This window comes from Athalia rosae, chromosome 5 (assembly GCF_917208135.1).
Source record: "Athalia rosae chromosome 5, iyAthRosa1.1, whole genome shotgun sequence".
Lineage (NCBI taxonomy): Eukaryota > Metazoa > Arthropoda > Insecta > Hymenoptera > Athaliidae > Athalia > Athalia rosae.
Genome location: NC_064030.1, coordinates 16967788 through 16986413, shown reverse-complemented (window position 1 = coordinate 16986413; position 18626 = coordinate 16967788). Strand labels below are relative to the sequence as shown.

General features: G+C 37.2%; 5 protein-coding genes and 1 long non-coding RNA gene across 11 annotated transcripts in view; 3 read left to right on the top strand and 3 right to left on the bottom strand.

Annotated features, from left to right (window-relative positions):
• The window catches only part of LOC105687332 (transducin beta-like protein 2), a 34117-nt gene extending 32226 nt beyond the window's left edge, over positions 1-1891 (top strand). The window contains exons 3-7 of the mRNA XM_012402898.3: positions 152-375; positions 458-644; positions 699-884; positions 957-1139; positions 1208-1891. Coding sequence (XP_012258321.2) covers positions 152-375; positions 458-644; positions 699-884; positions 957-1139; positions 1208-1425 — 998 coding nt within the window. The 3' untranslated portion in view covers positions 1426-1891. The remainder of the gene's footprint in view (positions 1-151; positions 376-457; positions 645-698; positions 885-956; positions 1140-1207) is intronic.
• A 150-nt stretch (positions 1892-2041) lies between these two features.
• Positions 2042-7717, top strand: LOC105687335 (probable ribosome production factor 1). 2 transcript variants are annotated; one of them, XR_007278604.1, is made up of 6 exons: positions 2042-2947; positions 3053-3317; positions 3394-3575; positions 3853-4004; positions 4080-4341; positions 6732-7717. XR_007278604.1 is itself a non-coding variant. In XM_012402901.3 (3 exons), exons 1-3 carry the CDS (start codon positions 2371-2373, stop codon positions 3569-3571), a joined length of 1020 nt encoding a protein of 339 aa, XP_012258324.1. In that variant the 5' UTR covers positions 2042-2370; the 3' UTR covers positions 3572-3741. The 2 variants fall into 2 exon arrangements, 1 of the variants encoding a protein (XP_012258324.1); XM_012402901.3 differs by lacking the exons at positions 3853-4004; positions 4080-4341; positions 6732-7717 and having other exon boundaries at positions 3394-3741.
• On the bottom strand, positions 3677-5651 carry LOC105687334 (tRNA (guanine(6)-N2)-methyltransferase THUMP3-like). Its single transcript, XM_012402900.3, has 7 exons — positions 5514-5651; positions 5289-5401; positions 4710-5196; positions 4455-4633; positions 4189-4368; positions 3984-4121; positions 3677-3922 (listed from the first exon to the last, which is right to left on the bottom strand). The coding sequence occupies exons 1-7, from the start codon at positions 5605-5607 to the stop codon at positions 3767-3769; spliced, it is 1347 nt and encodes a 448-aa protein (XP_012258323.2). The 5' UTR covers positions 5608-5651; the 3' UTR covers positions 3677-3766.
• LOC105687263 (BET1 homolog) lies at positions 5777-6858 on the bottom strand. 2 transcript variants are annotated; one of them, XM_012402730.4, is made up of 4 exons: positions 6710-6858; positions 6456-6554; positions 6221-6384; positions 5777-6162 (listed from the first exon to the last, which is right to left on the bottom strand). In XM_012402730.4, the coding sequence occupies exons 2-4, from the start codon at positions 6481-6483 to the stop codon at positions 6007-6009; spliced, it is 348 nt and encodes a 115-aa protein (XP_012258153.1). In that variant the 5' UTR covers positions 6484-6554; positions 6710-6858; the 3' UTR covers positions 5777-6006. The 2 variants fall into 2 exon arrangements, with proteins under 2 accessions (XP_012258153.1, XP_012258154.1); XM_012402731.4 differs by having other exon boundaries at positions 6465-6554; positions 6710-6856.
• A 1091-nt stretch (positions 7718-8808) lies between the features above and the next one.
• On the bottom strand, positions 8809-10363 carry LOC105687414. The gene is made up of 3 exons (XR_001103118.3): positions 10076-10363; positions 9916-9994; positions 8809-9795 (listed from the first exon to the last, which is right to left on the bottom strand). It is a non-coding gene; the product is annotated as an uncharacterized LOC105687414 (long non-coding RNA).
• A 4-nt stretch (positions 10364-10367) lies between these two features.
• Positions 10368-16716, top strand: LOC105687413 (NPC intracellular cholesterol transporter 1-like). 4 transcript variants are annotated; one of them, XM_012403063.3, is made up of 8 exons: positions 10394-10830; positions 11608-11854; positions 12152-12243; positions 12320-12770; positions 12836-13096; positions 13178-13480; positions 13539-14100; positions 14173-16716. In XM_012403063.3, the coding sequence occupies exons 1-8, from the start codon at positions 10730-10732 to the stop codon at positions 15120-15122; spliced, it is 2967 nt and encodes a 988-aa protein (XP_012258486.2). In that variant the 5' UTR covers positions 10394-10729; the 3' UTR covers positions 15123-16716. The 4 variants fall into 4 exon arrangements, with proteins under 4 accessions (XP_048511967.1, XP_048511965.1, XP_048511966.1 ...); XM_048656010.1 differs by having other exon boundaries at positions 10368-10451; positions 12836-13480; XM_048656008.1 differs by having other exon boundaries at positions 10393-10830; positions 12836-13480.
• Positions 16717-18626: the final 1910 nt, after the last annotated feature.

The following is an 18626-nucleotide window of genomic DNA, read 5'->3' as shown; positions in this document are numbered from 1 at the left end:
TGCATTAGGTTTACAGTTTTGTGACGTTATCCTTGAAATGGTATTCTTTTTTCCTTTTCAGGAATTGACATCGGTTTGCGTGGAAACGCAGAGGACACTTTCCGAAGCATTTAATTAATAGATATTTGAAAGACTTAATTTTTTATTCCAGATAGGACGGTGATGATATGGTGCACCAAAGACCTCGCATCGAAGGACAGGAAATCCTTGCGCGTCAACATCGAATACGATCATGCGTCTTTCATTCGATGGTCTCCGGATAGCAAAGCTTTTATTATACACAAGGCCATAGCCAATACCGTTGAAGTTTACAAGGTGGCGAGAAAACCGGATGGATTCCCCGCGTCTGTCACAAAGGCGTTAGAATTTCCCAAGGTAAGAGTTCTTCGAAGAATAGTTTTACATGTACTCTAAAATTTGAAGATGACAGACACTTTTTCTTCTTTGCTACCCGTAGCACCACACCGAAGATGTCGTCGGTATGGACATAGCATGTAACGGAAGGTACATCATGACTTGTAGCAACACCACGCAGCTCTTGGTTTGGGATTTAAAAGGACAATTGCTGGCTACCATTGACACTTATCTAATGTCAACGCACCGTGCTCGGATATCACCGTGCGGACGTTTCATCGTTGCCTCAGGTAATCGCTGTGTTAATAATCGTAGATTGAATTTATTAACGAACATCATTTCAGGGTTCGCTCCCGACTTGAAAGTATGGGAAGTTGAGTTCACGAAAGCGGGAGATTTCAAGCAGGTCTCCCGGGCTTTTGAACTAGGTGGGCATAACTCTGGAATCTACGACTTCGGATTCAGTGCGGACACGAGCCACATAGCTAGCGTTTCAAAGGACAAGACGTTCAACTTTTACGACACAAACAGTGAGACTTTTTCTGTTCTTAGTACAATGAAAATGCAATTTTTTTTTCTACACCCTGCAATTTATTGCTCAGTTGAATACAAGAAGGGAGAGACTCCTCGCCTTCTAGCGACTGGTTCGTGGGCTGGGGATTCTGGTGCTCGACTCGCTTTGTCTCCCAATGCCGAAGTCATCGTCATTGCCCACAATTCCTCGCTGTCGTTCTTCTCCGCCCTGACCGGTGAACTGGATAATACGATCCCGGACGTGTTCAGCGGTAAGATAAATCACTGTATTCTATTATAATTTGACGTAAGTTTTAAAATATTCGATCACCAATCGAAGGACCGATAACTGGACTCCTCTTCGACGCCCTGGGTGAACATGTACTGGTATCTGGGGACAGGCATATCAAAATATTCCATAATGTAACCGGCTACAAGACTGCAATTGCATCGGCCAGAGAGAAGCTGAAACAAAAAATTTCATCCGCCACCAAAGAACGACTGGAGAAAACTATCGGTGACAGTCAGAAGTTCCTACAAGAAATTGCCCAACGATAGATAACAGGTTATTACATTCCAAGATGCAATCGGAACACAGGTATATTCACAGCGCTGATTGCTTCTGAGAAAAAAAAAATATTTCTCGGAATGTCATTTACTCGAAAATTATTTTATTTTTCGTAAAAATTTTTGTTCAATATTTTCATATTACATACTCCCTCCTGAGTCATTCCAAATTCAATGACGATGGATTCTATGTTATTCTTACGGTATATGGCAAACTATAAATATGCATATCAATCAATTTTCATCCCAGGGATTGATGTGAACGATTTTCCCCCCATTTTTCCATCTTATTTTTTTTTCCGAACTTTCCGACGATTTGTCGCTGACCAACTACGGAGAAGGATCAATAACTACGGATAACTGAATCTTTTCTAAGAATATTGTTAATGTAAAACGAGTATTTTGTCTCTGAGAAAAGTGTTTTTCACTTTGCTACAAATAAAATTCATAGGAAATAGCCTGCAACGTCCCTCAACCTACTTTTTGGCTACACCGGATCGACACGGACTTCTGAAAAAAAGTCATTTGTACCAGAAGGAGAGCGAAGAATTGACGGCGGTAAAGTACCTCTTGAAGTTCATTTATTGAACAATATTTCACACGTCATACATTAGCGTCTAACGAGTATAATTAATTGTAAATTAACGACGCATTGGTTCCATCGGTACCAATCTTCGTTCAACGCATCGGGTATCAAGAGTCGGCGCGGGTTCCGGTTTTGAAAAGTATCGATCGCGAGATATCGTTGCGGGTAAAACAGAACTTGATCGTCAGTTTTCCATGGTTTTCCACTCACGCACATTGCCGGCTGACGAGCTCTTGCTGAAATCGTCAAAACATAACCTCAAGTACATAGTTCAAAACACGTGTGGAAACGGCGTGAAATGAAGTGCTGACCGATAGTAATTTTTGTTCCTTCACAACCCTTGGATAAAAATGAAGCTAAAAAGCCTGCGTAAGAATCCATTAAAACGCGCGGTACCAAAGGAGGAAGAGAATGCTGAGACTGCAGAAACAACAACGCCTGAAGAATCTAAGGTTTCGATACCCTCGGACAGTAATTTTAATCACATAAAATGTAAGATAGTTCGTCACCAGAAGAGCGAAAAGTTTCGTCGAGAAAAGCGAAAATTGAAAAAAGAGGAAAGAAAACAACGGCTGAGAGAAGGGTTGCCGAAGCAGGTTCCACACACAATAGAGAGCTTGAGAGAAAAGGATGAAACCACCATACAAGGGGATATCGACGATGAAGAAAATGCAGAGATCAAAGCTGACTTTGAAAATGACGAATTTTCTGCATACTACAATCATTCTTACGAACCTAAAGTCCTCATCACTTATTCTGATAATCCACTGAGAAAGACTAGGATCTTTGGACGAGAATTGACCCGGATTATACCCAACTCCATATCTTTGTACAGAAACCGATCTGGAGTCAAGAAAATGGTCAAAAGTGCCATTACCAAAGGGTTCACCGATCTGATTGTGATCAATGAGAATATGAAACAACCGAGTATCCTTTTTACAAAAAAAAAAAAATGAAAATAGAGAATTTAAAATCCTTGTGATTCTTTCTGTTTACATAGTACTGTATTTCCTTACCTACATTTTTGAACAGATGGAATGTTGGTTGTGCATTTGCCTGATGGTCCAACGGCACATTTTAAACTTAGCAATGTGAAAATCACTCCAGAGTTGAAACGATCTCACAAAGAGATAACCGAACACCGCCCTGAGGTTATTTTGAACAACTTCACCACTCGGCTTGGACACTCAGTTGGCAGAATGCTCGGAGCATTATTTCATTATGATCCGGAATTCAAGGGACGAAGAGCTGTCACTTTTCACAATCAACGTGACTACATATTTTTCAGACATCACAGGTATCTGAGCTTTCAACAATTATTATTTGTTAAAGTTTCCTCAGAAATGTCTGATACTCTTCGATATTTCTTTTAGGTACGAGTTCAATTTAAAGACAGGAAAACCAAAGCTGAGGGAATTGGGTCCAAGATTTACATTAAAGTTACGTTCGTTGCAACGTGGAACATTTGATAGTAAATATGGTGAATACGAGTGGATAATACAAGGACGTAGACACGCCATGGAAACTAGTAGACGAAAGTTCTTCCTCTAGGGAGGTAACGGTGTCTTGAATATTTTCTTCTCTTGTATGAATGACTCCAAAGTTGAGTACCCTTATCTAAATAACAAAGAAAAAAATCACAACGATTCCTGTGGCTAATCGATCATAGTCAAGCTTGTATTTAGAAAACAGCATGTGGTAATAAAATATTTTTAACAATATTAGAATCCCATATCTGATTTTTTATCAGACTACGGCATCGTTGGATGATTTTTTATTTGGCTCTTTATTGTACTGTTGAAATTTTGTTCGTTTTAAAACATAAACGGCAGCGTGAAGACCGCCCATGTTCACGCCGAGCATTTTTATCACTTTGAAAGAGCTACTCGTTACCTGCAGTGCCTGAAACGATGGAATCCGAAAATTAGTATTTGAGTTTGTCACCTGCTCATCAATGACCTACCAGCTGAATACTGCGACGATCGTAAGTCAGTAGGACCAAACGTCCCGTACCAAGTTTTGAAACGCGCCCCAATTCAGCCAGATACTTTTTGTAAAGCACGCGATTATCAGTCATTGATCCACTTCGTTTGCCAAACGGCTGAAGACAAAATGTGAAGAGATTGAAGTTCCTGGTGGATCAATTCATCAGGGAGAATGATACTCACCATATCTGTAACCACGATATCGATGGAGGAGTCTTTCAACGGCAGTTCCGAAACGCTCCATTCGACCAAGTCCATGCTTCGTGGTACGAGCTGGCCGTCAATGTTGGACTTTGTTCTGGCAACTGCCTTCTCGTGATTATCTCCACAGAGAACGTAAGTGTTCGGAAAAGCGATTGCTGCCTAGAGACAGGTTTCAAAATAGTTAAAAAATTCATAAAATTACTAAGTTTTATCGCGTTCACCGCCTTATCGGCGTATAAGATTACCTCAATCGGTATGGAGCCTCCACCGCACATTGGATCCATGATAATTTCTCCCTGTTTGGGATTAGCAAGTTTTATTAAGCTGTAGCAAACTGTTGCACGAAGGGTGGTTGGTCCAAAATGTAAGATGTTTCGGCGATGTTTGGACTCGTGAGTAACTCGTAAACAAGTTATCAGTTCATCTGATGGATTAGAATAATTATAGGCAGAGGAATCAAGAGAATTATCATCGATAATTGTTAAGTTATGATAACGTACTGTGAATTACGTTGCAAACGAACTCCAAATGGTACATAGTAAGATCGACTAGCCAGTGATATTTATCTTGTAATTCACCACCAATAACTCGAGCTACTTGACCGGATTCGAACGCGTGCGATCCTGTTCTTTCGCAAGTTACTCTGTACTTGAGAATCTCATTTTCATTAGAAATTGAGGGATCTCGTCCTCTTTTTCTTCCTTTTCTGACATCGGGAGTTGTAAGGGCGCTGTGTTTGTCATCGACAATGGTTTTTTCAGCTTTGTGTAGTTGTTCTGCTTCCTCAAATTCTTCCAATTTGGGGTAAAGCTTGCCATTAAATGACGTAACGGTCTTCCATGCTTCCAATCCCTTCTCTAATTTCATGTCCATGTTCACAGCGTCTTTTATCAACGACATATCAGATTCCTCATTGTCCTTTGAAAATTGAAATTGACGGACATCGGATATCAAGAAGATATTGTCAATCGATCGCATTTCTTGTACCTGCATTGTTATTCATATATTTTTTTTTTCTTCTGGTTTCATTCAACATAAAAGACTTTCTCGGAAGTTGGAAATATAATATAATTATATACTTTAGCAAATTGGTCCAAAGTGACATTGAAGTAAATTTTCCCTCGCTCTTTGACAACGTGCAAGTTTGGACTAATTCTTTCTTTGCATTCGTCAACCGCCTGCCATTCTAATCCTGTACAAATTTGAGAATCTCGTGGAAATGTGTGATAATTACATTGAGGTTATATTCATAAACAAAAAATTAGACATCATTACATTAATTCATTGATGACAATCACACGTACCTGTATCAACCGTTGTTCCGATCATATGAACGTTTTCATTTTCTATAGACTTTTTAAAAAGCTTGTATACGTCAGATTCTGGGACATCTGTCATATTTATCTGTACGAAATCGACAAGTTCTCTGAGAACAGGTTAGTTTATTCTCTTATGGTGCACTCAGAACTCACGCATTGGAGATATCATTTAAAATAAAAAACATGATAGAATAACTTTCTAAAGTACTAAATTGAAAATGGGCGAACAAAATCATTAATCTGTTACATCATCGTTGGAATTTTTTTATTAGTTTAAATTATAGTATTTGTATATAATCATAATTTATTTAACAATATTACTATTATAACGAACAGAAAGTACTAAATGTAAGTCGATACGTCGTTCATATGAACATTGGAATGAGGCCTAAGCAAAACGTAGTCTCACAGTTATCGACCCTCAATATTGTCACACAGACATAAAGATATCCATAATTTCTCCTGCTCGAACAAGCATTCATTTGAACTTGAGGACGATCCAGAGCACAAAAAATACAGCGATTGAAAACAGAAAAAGATAAAGTATATAATATCTATGTCCAGCTCTTGCCATTCGCAATACTCTGGCAACGGATGAAGTTAAAGATCCGCTAGTCCTTTCAAAGTCCTCATCCTAGAAACAGACGGACAATTACTAATCTAGTTTCCTGATGACCGATTGTTTCACCTACCATTCCACGTAACAATTTATCCTGGTATTTAACTTCTGTTCCAATATCGATGGAAAGAGACTTGAGGACATGAATTTTATCCTTAAGTTCGTCGGCTATCCTTTCGTTCTCCTCTTCCAACGCATCGTGAGACGTACTGGGTAATGGTTCATAACCATAACCACCTACGTTCCAAAAATATGAAAAATATTAGATTATAACTGACGTATTAGATTTCAATTCGATTAAGTCTCACCCCGCTCACCCGAATGTGACCGTCTCATATTAGAGTCTATTTTGAAGTGTCGGTCAACGATATATTATTTTAGGTATTCGGCAGGCTCTCCTCATCGTCCTAAAACGAAGAAATCATATAATAACTTAATTTCACTGGAATTAATTCTTAACCTAACAAGATTTAATTCTGCCTAAGATAGTTTGAGAGTTTTAATCGAATTCAAAGATAAAACAGCAGAAGAACTCTTCATAAAGATTCGTGAGTGTAATTACCTTGATTTTCTGTTCTCCAAAGGTTACTCATTTCGAATCAACGACTGGATAAACATTGCAATGACGTGTCAAATGAAGCTGGTTATTGGTCTGAACAAAACCCAACGACTTCACATACCACGCAGCTTGATTTATTATCATTAACCAACGTTGAGCGGCGCTACTCTAGTGGAAGGATCAGTGGACGCAAGGACGAGTATGAGCTCGTAAGTGCTGATCTACGGTTCAGGTTAACCTGCCTACCGAAATCATCGAGTTAATACCTATTTGTCGTTTTTCGTAAGAAAGAAATCAGGATTAGTCGATTAATTTTATTCGAATTTCATTTTAATTGACTGGTACGTATTACCAAGGTAAACATTATACATCAGCAAACAAAGAAACGATCGGCCATAAATTACAAGCGTTAATTAGAATTAAAAATGAGATGATTAAAATTTTGGAACCCATTACTCTATATAATTATAGATTAATTGAATTATTCTAAGGTCAATATACAGCAGAAAACAATCGCCTGAGCGATTCAAGATTATTTAATCCTATAATGTAATGTAATGTAAATTTATTTGAACTGGCCACAGGACAAAGTCCTCTAGTAGCCAAAAGGCAATTACAATAAATATCACATAAAATTACATAAATTACATAAAATCAAAAACAAAAACAAAAATTGATCGCATAAACTGAATTATACAATATAAACAAGGTAAATCGTAATCAAAAACATCGTTATAATTATAATTATAAGTATAAGTATAAGAATAAGTATAAGTATAAATATTAGTATATAAGTATATATAATTATAATTAAAGTATATAGTATATTAGTATATAGTATATAAGTGTATATAAGTATAAGTTTAATCTTATAGGATACCTAATTGCTAACAGACGCCTTTTATGTTCTTCATAAATATTAAAACTAGCATTAAATTAATTAATCTCAACTGTACGTCAATTTTGTATATCAGAATCTTACTTGAGGAATAAAAATATAATATTACCACACAGTCAACATGTTTAGATTTATTTAAATATATTTTTCAGTTTTACCGCGCTGGAACTAATAAATGAGTCGCCGGTGGCGCCATCTTTCGGAATTTTGGTGAACTAAAGACTCGGCGAGACAACTAGCGCCATGTGGCGGATTTTTTTGGAACTAATAAAACGAGTCGCCGGTGGCGCCATCTTTCGGAATTTTGGTGAACTAAAAACTCGCGAGACAACTAGCGCCATGTGGCGGATTTTTTTGGAACTAATAAAACGAGTCGCCGGTGGCGCCATCTTTCGGAATTTTGGTGAACTAAAAACTCGCCGAGACAACTAGCGCCATGTGGCGGATTTTTTTGGAACTAATAAAACGAGTCGCCGGTGGCGCCATCTTTCGGAATTTTGGTGAACTAAAAACTCGCCGAGACAACTAGCGCCATGTGGCGGATTTTTCTGGAACTAATAAAACGAGTTGCCGGTGGCGCCATCTTTCGGAATTTTTGGGAACTACTGAACCGAGTTGCAGGTGGCGCCATCTTTTTTTAGTTCACCAAAATTCCGAAAGATGGCGCCACCGGCGACTCGTTTTATTAGTTCCAAAAAAATCCGCCACATGGCGCTAGTTGTCTCGGCGAGTTTTTAGTTCACCAAAATTCCGAAAGATGGCGCCACCGGCAACTCGTTTTATTAGTTCCAAAAAAATCCGCCACATGGCGCTAGTTGTCTCGGCGAGTTTTTAGTTCACCAAAATTCCGAAAGATGGCGCCACCGGCGACTCGTTTTATTAGTTCCAAAAAAATCCGCCACATGGCGCTAGTTGTCTCGGCGAGTCTTTAGTTCACCAAAATTCCGAAAGATGGCGCCACCGGCGACTAGTTTTATTAGTTCCAAAAAAATCCGCCACATGGCGCTAGCTGTATCGGCGAGTGCGGTCACGTGACCTTATTATTTTGAAAATGGCTGACTTACCTCCAAGATGGCGGCGGTTTTTCAAATATGGCGGCCTGTTTAAAAGCTGAAGCATTTGACAGCAGAGAATACAGGAAATGTAATCAATTATAAATGACGGAAAAATCCGGAAAAAGTGGAAAAAAAAGCAATTCATGAGGAAAAGTTCAACAGTGTAATAGATTAAATTGTTCTTAGAAAAAAAATGTGTACAGTACAGTCATTTGTGTGTCACGATTGATTGAAACAAATAATCTACTCCCAACTGTCCTAACGAGTTGCTCTGCGATGCAAATAGGATGATCTTTCATTCCCAATGAGGAGAAAAACTGCTCGTTGATCTTCTGAACAAGAAATATGGAGAACTGGGTGTAAATAAATCAACTAACTTGATCCAAGCTGCGGAAAAATTGAGTTATCTCAAATATATTACTCCTAGAACTTCTTTACATATACTCCTACTCATATACTCCGATATATTACTCGAATATTACTTCTAGTTTTATTCACTCGACGGATTCATGTTTCTGGAGTCAAAAGACGTTAGGAAAATCTGCCAACTGAATTGATAACGAAGCCTTTGCATAGATAGCAAACCTAAGAAACAATGTCTAGTTTAATAAGTTCAGTTTATAGACTAAGCCATTGATTTACTTCCGATATTTGGACAAGGCAATGAATATTCTTCTATATATATCCTCCTATATATACCTAATCTATTCGTTTCTTCTCAAATTCTGTAAAACATATTCACCTGGTAAAATATTTCACTCACAAATGAACTCGAATCGAACACTCCAAATAACAGCTACTGAATATCGTCAGTCATGTATACTTTACCAGCAGACCGGTTCTAATGTAGAAATTGAACATACAACGCCCCAAAAACATCCTACAATATGTATCACTCCGGAATTACGAAGCAAAATCTATATCTGTCACCCTTGTTTGAAGGAAAAAAATTAAACACCGTACTTATAGGATAAAAATCCTACACTCGAAGTAAATCCGTCAATGAGACTTGTTTTCTACACTCTGTTGTCTCGATGGAGCTCAGAAGAGTCGTGCATCGATGGAGTCGCTATACTGACAGAGACAGCTGCTGCACTGCTAGTATACCAAAAATAACTTCTACCGGCCCATCTTCTCTAGAACCGAGAGCAAACACCCTTATCAGTCTTAATTGAGAGCTAACTCGCCCAAATGCAATGCTTATATTGTTGAAAGTTTATTTTGGTGTTGAATAATAGTCACAGACACAAACGTACCTGAACAATTGAGCTATGTCGAGGAGACTGTGGCAACTCTGTTTCTATGTCATGGAAAATCCATAGCCATTCCTACGCTCTATAAAAATGATCAACATATTTGATTCCTGTACTCTTTGATTTGATATTGCTTCTTCAAGTTTGATTTTATGCTACACACCTTGAAATGATCGAGTAATAATTGCTCCTTGAACCATGTCATCGTTCCACACCGCCACAAAATCACAATGAAAATAAATTGAACTTTACTAAAGTATTTAAATAAATGCAAATGTATAAAAACGTTCTGTCAACCGTTGACTGAAGAGTGGGTGTCAACCAAAGTGCATGTCTACGATAACAATCTTTAGTCTAAAAACTTAAATGATTTTACCATCGCTAGCTGGCAGCACTTCAAAAAACGAGGTACTATCTACATTATATTCCTCGCTCGTGTCTGCTGTAAAATTGATGAAACGTTTTTTAATAATCTCCTAGTAGCCTGAAGTAGCCTATCGGTTCGTTAATCGAAGTTCATTTCATGAACTAAAGTTGTGGTATGAAAAATAAAAATTTATCACTTCAAACACAAAGGTGTAATTTCATAGATACAAATTGGAAATTTTATCCGTAGAAGGAAGAATTTTTTACTCCTTTTTTTCTCATTTAGATTGCCTATTTTCATTGTTTCAAAGTTAAATAACATAAATTGGAATGAAACAAAGAGTTGAGGAATGTCTAAATTTCCGATCGTGCCATTAATAAATCACGAGTTCATTAAATAATATATAATAATTGAAACAATATTTTTTTTTTTACAATAAATTACTGTGATATGGAGGACAATTCTAAAGCAAATAATAAATCGAGCTTACGAATTATTCTAAGACGGATACCAGTTGCAATATCAAAAACATCCGAGCGCTTTTTTTACAAGTAAGTAAAAAAGAAGAAACTACGAATGAATAAACGAACCATATGATCTCATTCAAAATTTTGTTTGCTACGCGAAGAATATGATTTTTTTTGGATTTTTCAAACGTTTAAGTAATGATTTAAGTAATGATACTCTACAGGCGCCTGTATCAATACGAGTTTTGAATATTTGGGTTGTCTAAAAACAAAGAAATATAACTCTAATAGATTGTGGGAGAAAAAATCAATCTTACAGCGATTAAAATTGAACTTCAATCCGCGCGTCTGCAGTCTGATATTAACACGTGTGAATTAATGTCATCATTACTACCATCCGAGCATATAATAATCTAACACCTAACAATAATAAAATCATAGAAACAGAGGGGAAATCACATATTGTGTTAGTCACAATTAAAATGGCATAATTATAAACTAGAATCATCAATTGTAAGATAACTACCGCTGAGATACCGAACGTCAGCGGTCACGCGATATGAAATGCTACTAATTTTACGTTCCAATTATTATATATCATTCCTGACATTATTATCTCTAGCTTTATCCCTGTAGAGTAACGTGGAAATATGTGAATTTCACAGTGGAAATACGATATAAATTTATAACGTCTTATGGACCCAGTCCCGGGTCATGTAAAATATTTATCGCGATTGACGAGCGTATCATATGGAGATTGTACATTTCTCATCTGATTACAAATTGTATTTAATAAAGTGAAAATTCAAAATATTAACCTTTGCCTATTCTTTTAAATTTTTTCTTTCCTTATTTTCATAGGCTTGGAAATCTTATAGCGGATCGTCCTTGGAGCTGGTTAGCCGGAAGTACCGTTGTGGTCCTCCTGTGTTTGACGGGGCTTTTAAATTTTCGTCAAGAGAAAAATCCACTGAAATTATGGGTCCCGCCGGATTCGGATTTCTTGCGGGACACCGAATGGCTTATGAAAAATTTCGGAGAGGGAATGCGGGTACAAACCTTGATGATGACCGGAGAAAACATATTGGAACCTCGAGCCTTGATCAAGGTTCGATTCTAAACACAAATTACGCCCAAGATTATACAGAAATTTGTTCTTATTCTATAGAGAAGCTCTAGAGATTGCATAATCGAATAGAGAATTGGCAAAACCGGTCTAGGTAGGCTATAGGTTTTCGTTTGGCTAAATCTTGCATAATTATGAGTAGTTTTTCACAATTTTTTGGTCCTCAAGTCTATCAATAAATCATGGGAATCTCGACTGTACTGTTTTTTTTTTTTTTCCTGGGGTCACCGCAAATTTTTTACATCCACATATCGTGATTACTTATCTTACTCCATATAGCTAAACGAGGCAACGAAACGAATATTCAAGGCACATGGAGTTATGAATGGAAAAGCTGGGGGAATTGTTACTTGGCAAGACGTCTGCTTCAAGTGAGCGAAATTTATTAATTTCAACGCTTACCGATTCTTCGGAACTTCGATTTATTTTTTCATCCGTGCATTTCAGGGTTCCCGTGATACCGGGACGCACGAAGCGTCAGGCGAATCTGATGAACGAGAGCGCCGACAGTCTCCTCGACGAAGAACCTGTTGAAAATATAGAAACGGAGGACGGCTTCGACATAATATCATTGGTGCCTACGGGAATGTACTGCGGCGTTTACAACGCTATGGAAAAGAGCTGCTATTCAAAGAGCCTTTTGGACGTATGGAATTTCGACGACGACGTCATCAACGGATTGACAACAGAGAATATAATAGATAATCTGAATTCCGTTACCGTGAGCCCCAGCCTGGGCCACCAGATGAATTACACCGAACTCCTCGGCGATGTCCTGAGGGATGACAGAGGGCGGATCGTCGGAGCGAAAGCTGTCCGAACTGAGTGGTATTTGTTCGTAAATTTTTCAAACGTTGACATGGACAAAATTGGTAACGACGTGGGAACAGCGGACTGGGTAATTCGGCTGCTTTAAAAACCGATTGAGCGTGGGTAGAAAATCGGTTTTCATTTATCACGCAGGCAACGGAGGACCTACTGACCTGGGAAAATGCATTCCTGAAAGCAGCCAGAGAAAGCTCGGAGGATCTAAGGACGGTGGAGAGTAACGCGACCGCCGGAACCGACGAGGACTTGGCCTTTTGGTACGAAGCTGCCCGAAGTTTCGGCGACGTTAGCTCCTCGACGATGTTCCAGGATATCGGTAAAGTCGCGATGGGCGTTGTACTGATGTCCTTTTACGTACAGATTATACTCTCCAGGTTGAATTGGGTGGAATGGCGTGTGAGCATTGACAGAATTTTGGCGGGACGGACTCTCCGTAGATACCGAACTCTGAACACCACGAATTTTTTCTTATCACAGTTTTGCCTGACCACCGCCGGTCTGATGTGCGTCGGGGGTGCTTTCATAATTGCCGTGGGAATTTGCTCGTTGGCAGGGGTCCCTTACGGTCCCGTCCACACTTCTCTGCCGTTCATGTTGATGGGTCTCGGAGTCGACGACATATTCGTCATGATGGCGGCCTGGGACCAAGTGCATTCGGAGGAGATCAATCGCAAAAGACCCTTGCCGGAGAGAATCGGGACGATGTTGAGCCACGCGGGTTCCTCAATTTTCATAACGTCGCTAACGGACGTCGTGGCCTTCGTCATCGGCGCCTCCACGGTGAGCTTCTCTCCCCATTAGCTACGAATCGGCGATGTTCGAGAATTCGACCTTTCAGATCCTGCCATCTCTCCAGTCGTTCTGTATCTACGCCGCGGTCGGAGTCTTCGTAACTTTCCTCCTTCAGGTGACGTTCTTCGTTGGCTTTTTCACCCTGGACACCCGGCGCGTGGAAGCGAAAAGGAACGGCGTCATCCCCTGCGTGGTCCACCCGGATCACCGGCTCTTCGAGAAAAACGAGGAACGTCTGTCGTGGCGTTTCACGGGCTTCGTTTATTCCAGGGGTGTTTTGACCGGTTACGGTAAGATCGTGGTCCTAATCGTGACCGCGGGGATAGCGGCTTTTGGAATCTACGGTTCGACACGTTTGGAGCAACGTTTCGATCCGGAGTGGTTTTTGCCGGAGGAAACTTACTTGTCAAAATACTTGGCGAAGTCGAAGGAGCACTACCCGAATCGTGGTCAAGACGGTTTCGTACTGATGGGCGAATTTGACTACGTGACAAATTTTGGGAAGATATTGTCGCTCTCCAAAAAATTGAAGACTCTAAAGATACTCCAGAGCGTGGACAACTGGCCGATAAAATTCGCCAGTTTCGTCAGGAGTAATTATTACCAGGGTTAGTTCCCCATTTCCTTTACGACGAATATCGTTCCGAATCGCTCTCAATCAATTTTCCTTCCATTTACAGACGCGTCAAACCTGACCGAGTCTTCGTTCAACGACTACCTCTCTCAATTTTTGTTCAGCCAGTCCGGTGGGAAGTATACTAAAAATTTTCGCTTCGAGGGTAACTTGACGTGCGGCGAAAACGTTCCAAAGATACTGATATCTAGCATAGATTTCACATTTTCCACATTTTCGAACCCTACCGAATGGATCGGTGCGATGGATCTGATGAAAGAAGTGTCCTCGAAATCCGAGATAGACGGTTTCGTCACGGTGTGGAGTAAAGTGTTCGCGAATTGGGTGACCGAGAAAGTGATAAGCCAAGAAGTGACGCGAAATTTGATTCTGGCCTTGATATGCGTGATGGGAACAACTGCGGTTCTGGTAGCCGAATTGCAAACGTGTTTTTGGATACTAATTTGCGTTCTACTGACCCTGGTCGACATATGCGGTTTGATGTATTACTGGGGTCTAACCATCGACATAGTTTCCTGCATAGGTCTTGAGCTTGCGGTCGGTCTCAGCATCGATTACGCGGCGCACGTGGCTCATGCTTTCCTGAATTCCGACGTAGCCGATATAAACGGCGATCGAACACCGAGAGCATTGAGCGCCGTAAAGCACATCGGGGCGGCTGTGGTTTACGGGGCGGGATCAACGCTGCTGGCTTTATCGTTGCTCGCGACTTCCGAGGCTTACGTTTTTCGATCTTTCTTCAAAATATTCCTACTGGTCGTTTTCATTGGTTTGTGGCACGGTCTTCTATTCCTCCCGGTCATTCTCTCCACTGTAGGGCCAAAAAGTTTGCATGATCAGAGCAAAAAAAAGCGCAACACGGTCAGAGTTGCTGACAAAAAAACAGATTACCTTGAGGCCGCGGAATTGGAACCAATTTCCGCACAACCTTCCGATCATCTACCTCCTCCACAATCGTCGGTTGATATTAACGAAAAATCAAAAATCTCCTCCTGATTATTATTCGCGATATAGTTTTTTCATTCTCTTTTCTTTCTTCTCTATATCTTCAGGTTTTTTTCCCTTGCTTTCTTTCTTTCTTTTCTTCGTCGATCTGTCATATTCTTTATCAATAATATTTATTTTTTTTTTCGTTTTGGTTCAATAAACATACAAAATTATTACACTATTCATACTATTAATTCACACATTTATACAAAAATAATATAAAAACCTCGGATATTATAAATTAAAACACCAGTGGGTATATTTTTTTCTTTTAATGTTCTTTTTTTTTTTTTTAATATTTTTTACCATTTTTTTTTCGTTTTTTTTTTTTTTATTTAATTTTTTTTTTCTGCTATTTTACTTCGCGTTGATTAATTTCCTTCTCATTTCTTCTTTATACGTTCGCGTTAATCTTTTTCACGCATAATCTCTTTATTTATCGATTTTGATATTGAAAATTTTACATCATATTTCTTCTATTCTTTTCCTTCCTTTGCAACTTAATTTTCGTCATTTAATTTTGAAAAATCTTCCTTTCCTTGCTTCCTGTTTTTATTTACTTATTTTTTTTTTTTTTCAATTTTCCTTCTTTTCTCGTTATATTATTTAAAAATAATACATCGCTATTACGATTAACGACAAACAAACGTTGGGGAACTATACAAACGAGAGTATAAAATAGAAAGAATGCAAATTCAAATAAATAATTGAACATATGACGTGTACATACACAAAGTTAAAGAATCAAAAGGAACATTACCGTTACAAACGTAAACGTATAGTGTAACGTATGTAATAATTATTATTCCATTTTATTCATTTATCATTATTGTTAATGTTATTACGAATATTATCGGTAATATTTTAATCTCGCTTCTTTATTTTTATGTTTCTGTTTCGTCGCAATAATATCCATGTAATATGTGTGTGTGTGTTGTTTTCAATAATAATAAGTATACGATGTAAATGTACATTCAACGAATTCGCGAGGTAACGTATAATAATATTAATATAGGAGGTATGCACAAACGACTGATTTATTCTCGTATTATTTTATCCCCCTTCCCCCCGCTGCCTCCCTTTCTCTTCATTAACTCTTCTGAACAGAATTTTCGTTGTGATGAGAAAAAATCAAAACCCCATCGATATGTATAAATAACAATGTACACGTAACACGATTACAATAATATATGTATAGGTATTACAGTTAGTTACGGGTGAAGAGTGTCATATTTTTTGTACCTAAGTGATGAAAGATTTGAGAAAAATGAGACAAGATGAATAAATTAAACTAAATGATAAATGAATGAGAGAACAAAATTATTGTAAATTCATGCTTGAAATTTGGCTAATCGAGAGCGGTTGAGGAAAGGGGAGCGGAGAAGAGCGTTTTCTATCAGGCTACATTATTATCATTATAAGGATTGTTACTATTACTGTGATCATTATCATTATTAAGATTGCTAATTTATTTGACTAATCCAGGATGTATATTAATTGTATTCTCCGTACATTGTCATTATTGAGGCAAAAAAAAATTGGATGTTTGTATCATAGATTCATGTGAATGAATTAAAATGAATAAAGAAAATCATAACAACAATGATAATATTGGTAATTCTTTCGATTGATTCATTTACATTTTTTTTATCTCATTTCAGCGTGATGTGTTACCGTGTGTGTGTGTGTGTGTGTTTGTGTTCGTTTTTCATCCAATTATTATTACTTTTATTCGTTATTATTATTAATATCATTATTATTATTACTATTATTATCAATTATTGATCATTTATTATATTTATTTATATACGCCTATATATAATATGTAACATTTATTAGGATGACGAGTTACATACGATAGGTCACGATCAGTGGAGGGGACTAAAAATTAGAATTTGCAGTAAAAAAAAAACCAGAAGAAAATAAATTGTGGATAAAAAGAAAGAAAAATTTGGGAAACAGACAGACACAGACACAGACACAGTCACGTATATTATATTGTTGTATTGTATTAGACTATATATGGCTATCAATTATAAGTAGTATACTTTTTTTTTTTTTAAATTACATCCTCGATATTATCATTTATTAGTAAATTGTGTTTAATCGTTATCATTATTATTATTGTTATTGTTATTATTGTAATGAATTGTTCGCAATGTTTCTTTTTTTCGTTTTCTTTCTTTTTATTACTCAAACTTACATGCCCAAAAATCTACCAGAGGCACTTTGGGTTTAAATTAGTACCGTGAAAAATTGGCGCATTATTTCGTCGTCGTCGGTTGGTTTCTTTTTACTTTTTTTATTCTATTTTAATTTATTTTATTGTTCTTCTATTTTCTATAATCGAGTTTTTTTAATTAGGTATACACGCAATTTCGTTCGGAGTTTTTATTTTATTTTGTTTTTTCTTTCCTTTTTCTTTTTGTTCTCTCAGCAGACTAAAGACTACAAACGGCAAGCCCACAATATACATCGACCGATAATCCGAAGCGGAAATTAGATTTTCTTTCTTTCGTTTCATGTAATTTTGTTCACATTAATTTCTTTATTTCTTTATTTACTTTGCCTTCGAGTGTATAATCATAATTTACATAACAGCGTTCCGTAATATGTCGTTTATTCTTTGAACTTGTGGTCGTCTGTTTGATGCTGTTAATTTTTTTAATTTCTTTCTCAATTCAAATTTTACTTATTATATGTTTTCTTACCCACGTACATTAATTGATTTTTTATTCTTTCGTTTCAATCTTCCCCCCTGCCCTCTCCTTGTTAATGTTCGTTCATTTTCGTTATTTTTAATTATTACAATTATTATTATCATTATGATTAACAATAAATTATTATTACGATCATTATTATTATTATTATTATTTTGTTTGTTTCTTTTGAGCAATAAATACTTTCTCCACTGACAATATATATTATATACATATACATACGTATAAGTATAGTTATTTATACATATATGTATATACTTGCACATCAAATTGACACACTTGCGTAAAACACAACACACATTCACGTTATATTTATATATATATTTATACATATATGCCATATATATAAATATACACATATATTTATATATATGTGATAGAGTTCACATTCTTTTTGTTTTCTATTAAATTTCCTTTTTCTCATGTTTCCACCTTTCCAATCGCAGGTATTATATTTAATCCCCTTTTCTTTATCAGATTAATATCATTGTCGTTATTATTATTGTTACTATCATTATTAGCATTATTTTTTTTTTTTCTCCATCAATTTTACAGATGTACAGAGAGGTGTAATCTGTTTTTCTTTCTTATTCGTTCATTTATTCATTTTTATTTTTTATGGTTTTGTTTACCCAATTTTTCAATCACTTGGTATAATTATTATCTAACTATATAAATAAGAAAAAAGTTATTCATACGGATAGCTAGGAACCAGAAGAACGTAACCCACAAATTTTCTTCTAGTATTATTCGGGTCGATGGTCGTTGAGCGACCATGAGGGTTTTTAATCCT

Coding starts and splice junctions, on each gene's coding strand:
- LOC105687335 (XM_012402901.3), top strand. CDS start 2,371: ATGAAGCTAAAAAGCCTGCGTAAGAATCCATTAAAACGCGCGGTACCA. Junction 2,948..3,052: donor TGAGAATATGAAACAACCGA/GTATCCTTTTTA, acceptor ATTTTTGAACAG/ATGGAATGTTGGTTGTGCAT. Junction 3,318..3,393: donor ATATTTTTCAGACATCACAG/GTATCTGAGCTT, acceptor TATTTCTTTTAG/GTACGAGTTCAATTTAAAGA.
- LOC105687413 (XM_048656008.1), top strand. CDS start 10,730: ATGGAGGACAATTCTAAAGCAAATAATAAATCGAGCTTACGAATTATT. Junction 13,481..13,538: donor TCGTCATCGGCGCCTCCACG/GTGAGCTTCTCT, acceptor TCGACCTTTCAG/ATCCTGCCATCTCTCCAGTC. Junction 14,101..14,172: donor CAGGAGTAATTATTACCAGG/GTTAGTTCCCCA, acceptor TTCCATTTACAG/ACGCGTCAAACCTGACCGAG.
- LOC105687334 (XM_012402900.3), bottom strand. CDS start 5,607: ATGACAGATGTCCCAGAATCTGACGTATACAAGCTTTTTAAAAAGTCT. Junction 5,197..5,288: donor CTTTGGACCAATTTGCTAAA/GTATATAATTAT, acceptor ATAACAATGCAG/GTACAAGAAATGCGATCGAT. Junction 3,923..3,983: donor ATCGTCGCAGTATTCAGCTG/GTAGGTCATTGA, acceptor CCATCGTTTCAG/GCACTGCAGGTAACGAGTAG.
- LOC105687263 (XM_012402730.4), bottom strand. CDS start 6,483: ATGAGACGGTCACATTCGGGTGAGCGGG. Junction 6,385..6,455: donor GTCACATTCGGGTGAGCGGG/GTGAGACTTAAT, acceptor TTTGGAACGTAG/GTGGTTATGGTTATGAACCA. Junction 6,163..6,220: donor ATAAATTGTTACGTGGAATG/GTAGGTGAAACA, acceptor GTCTGTTTCTAG/GATGAGGACTTTGAAAGGAC.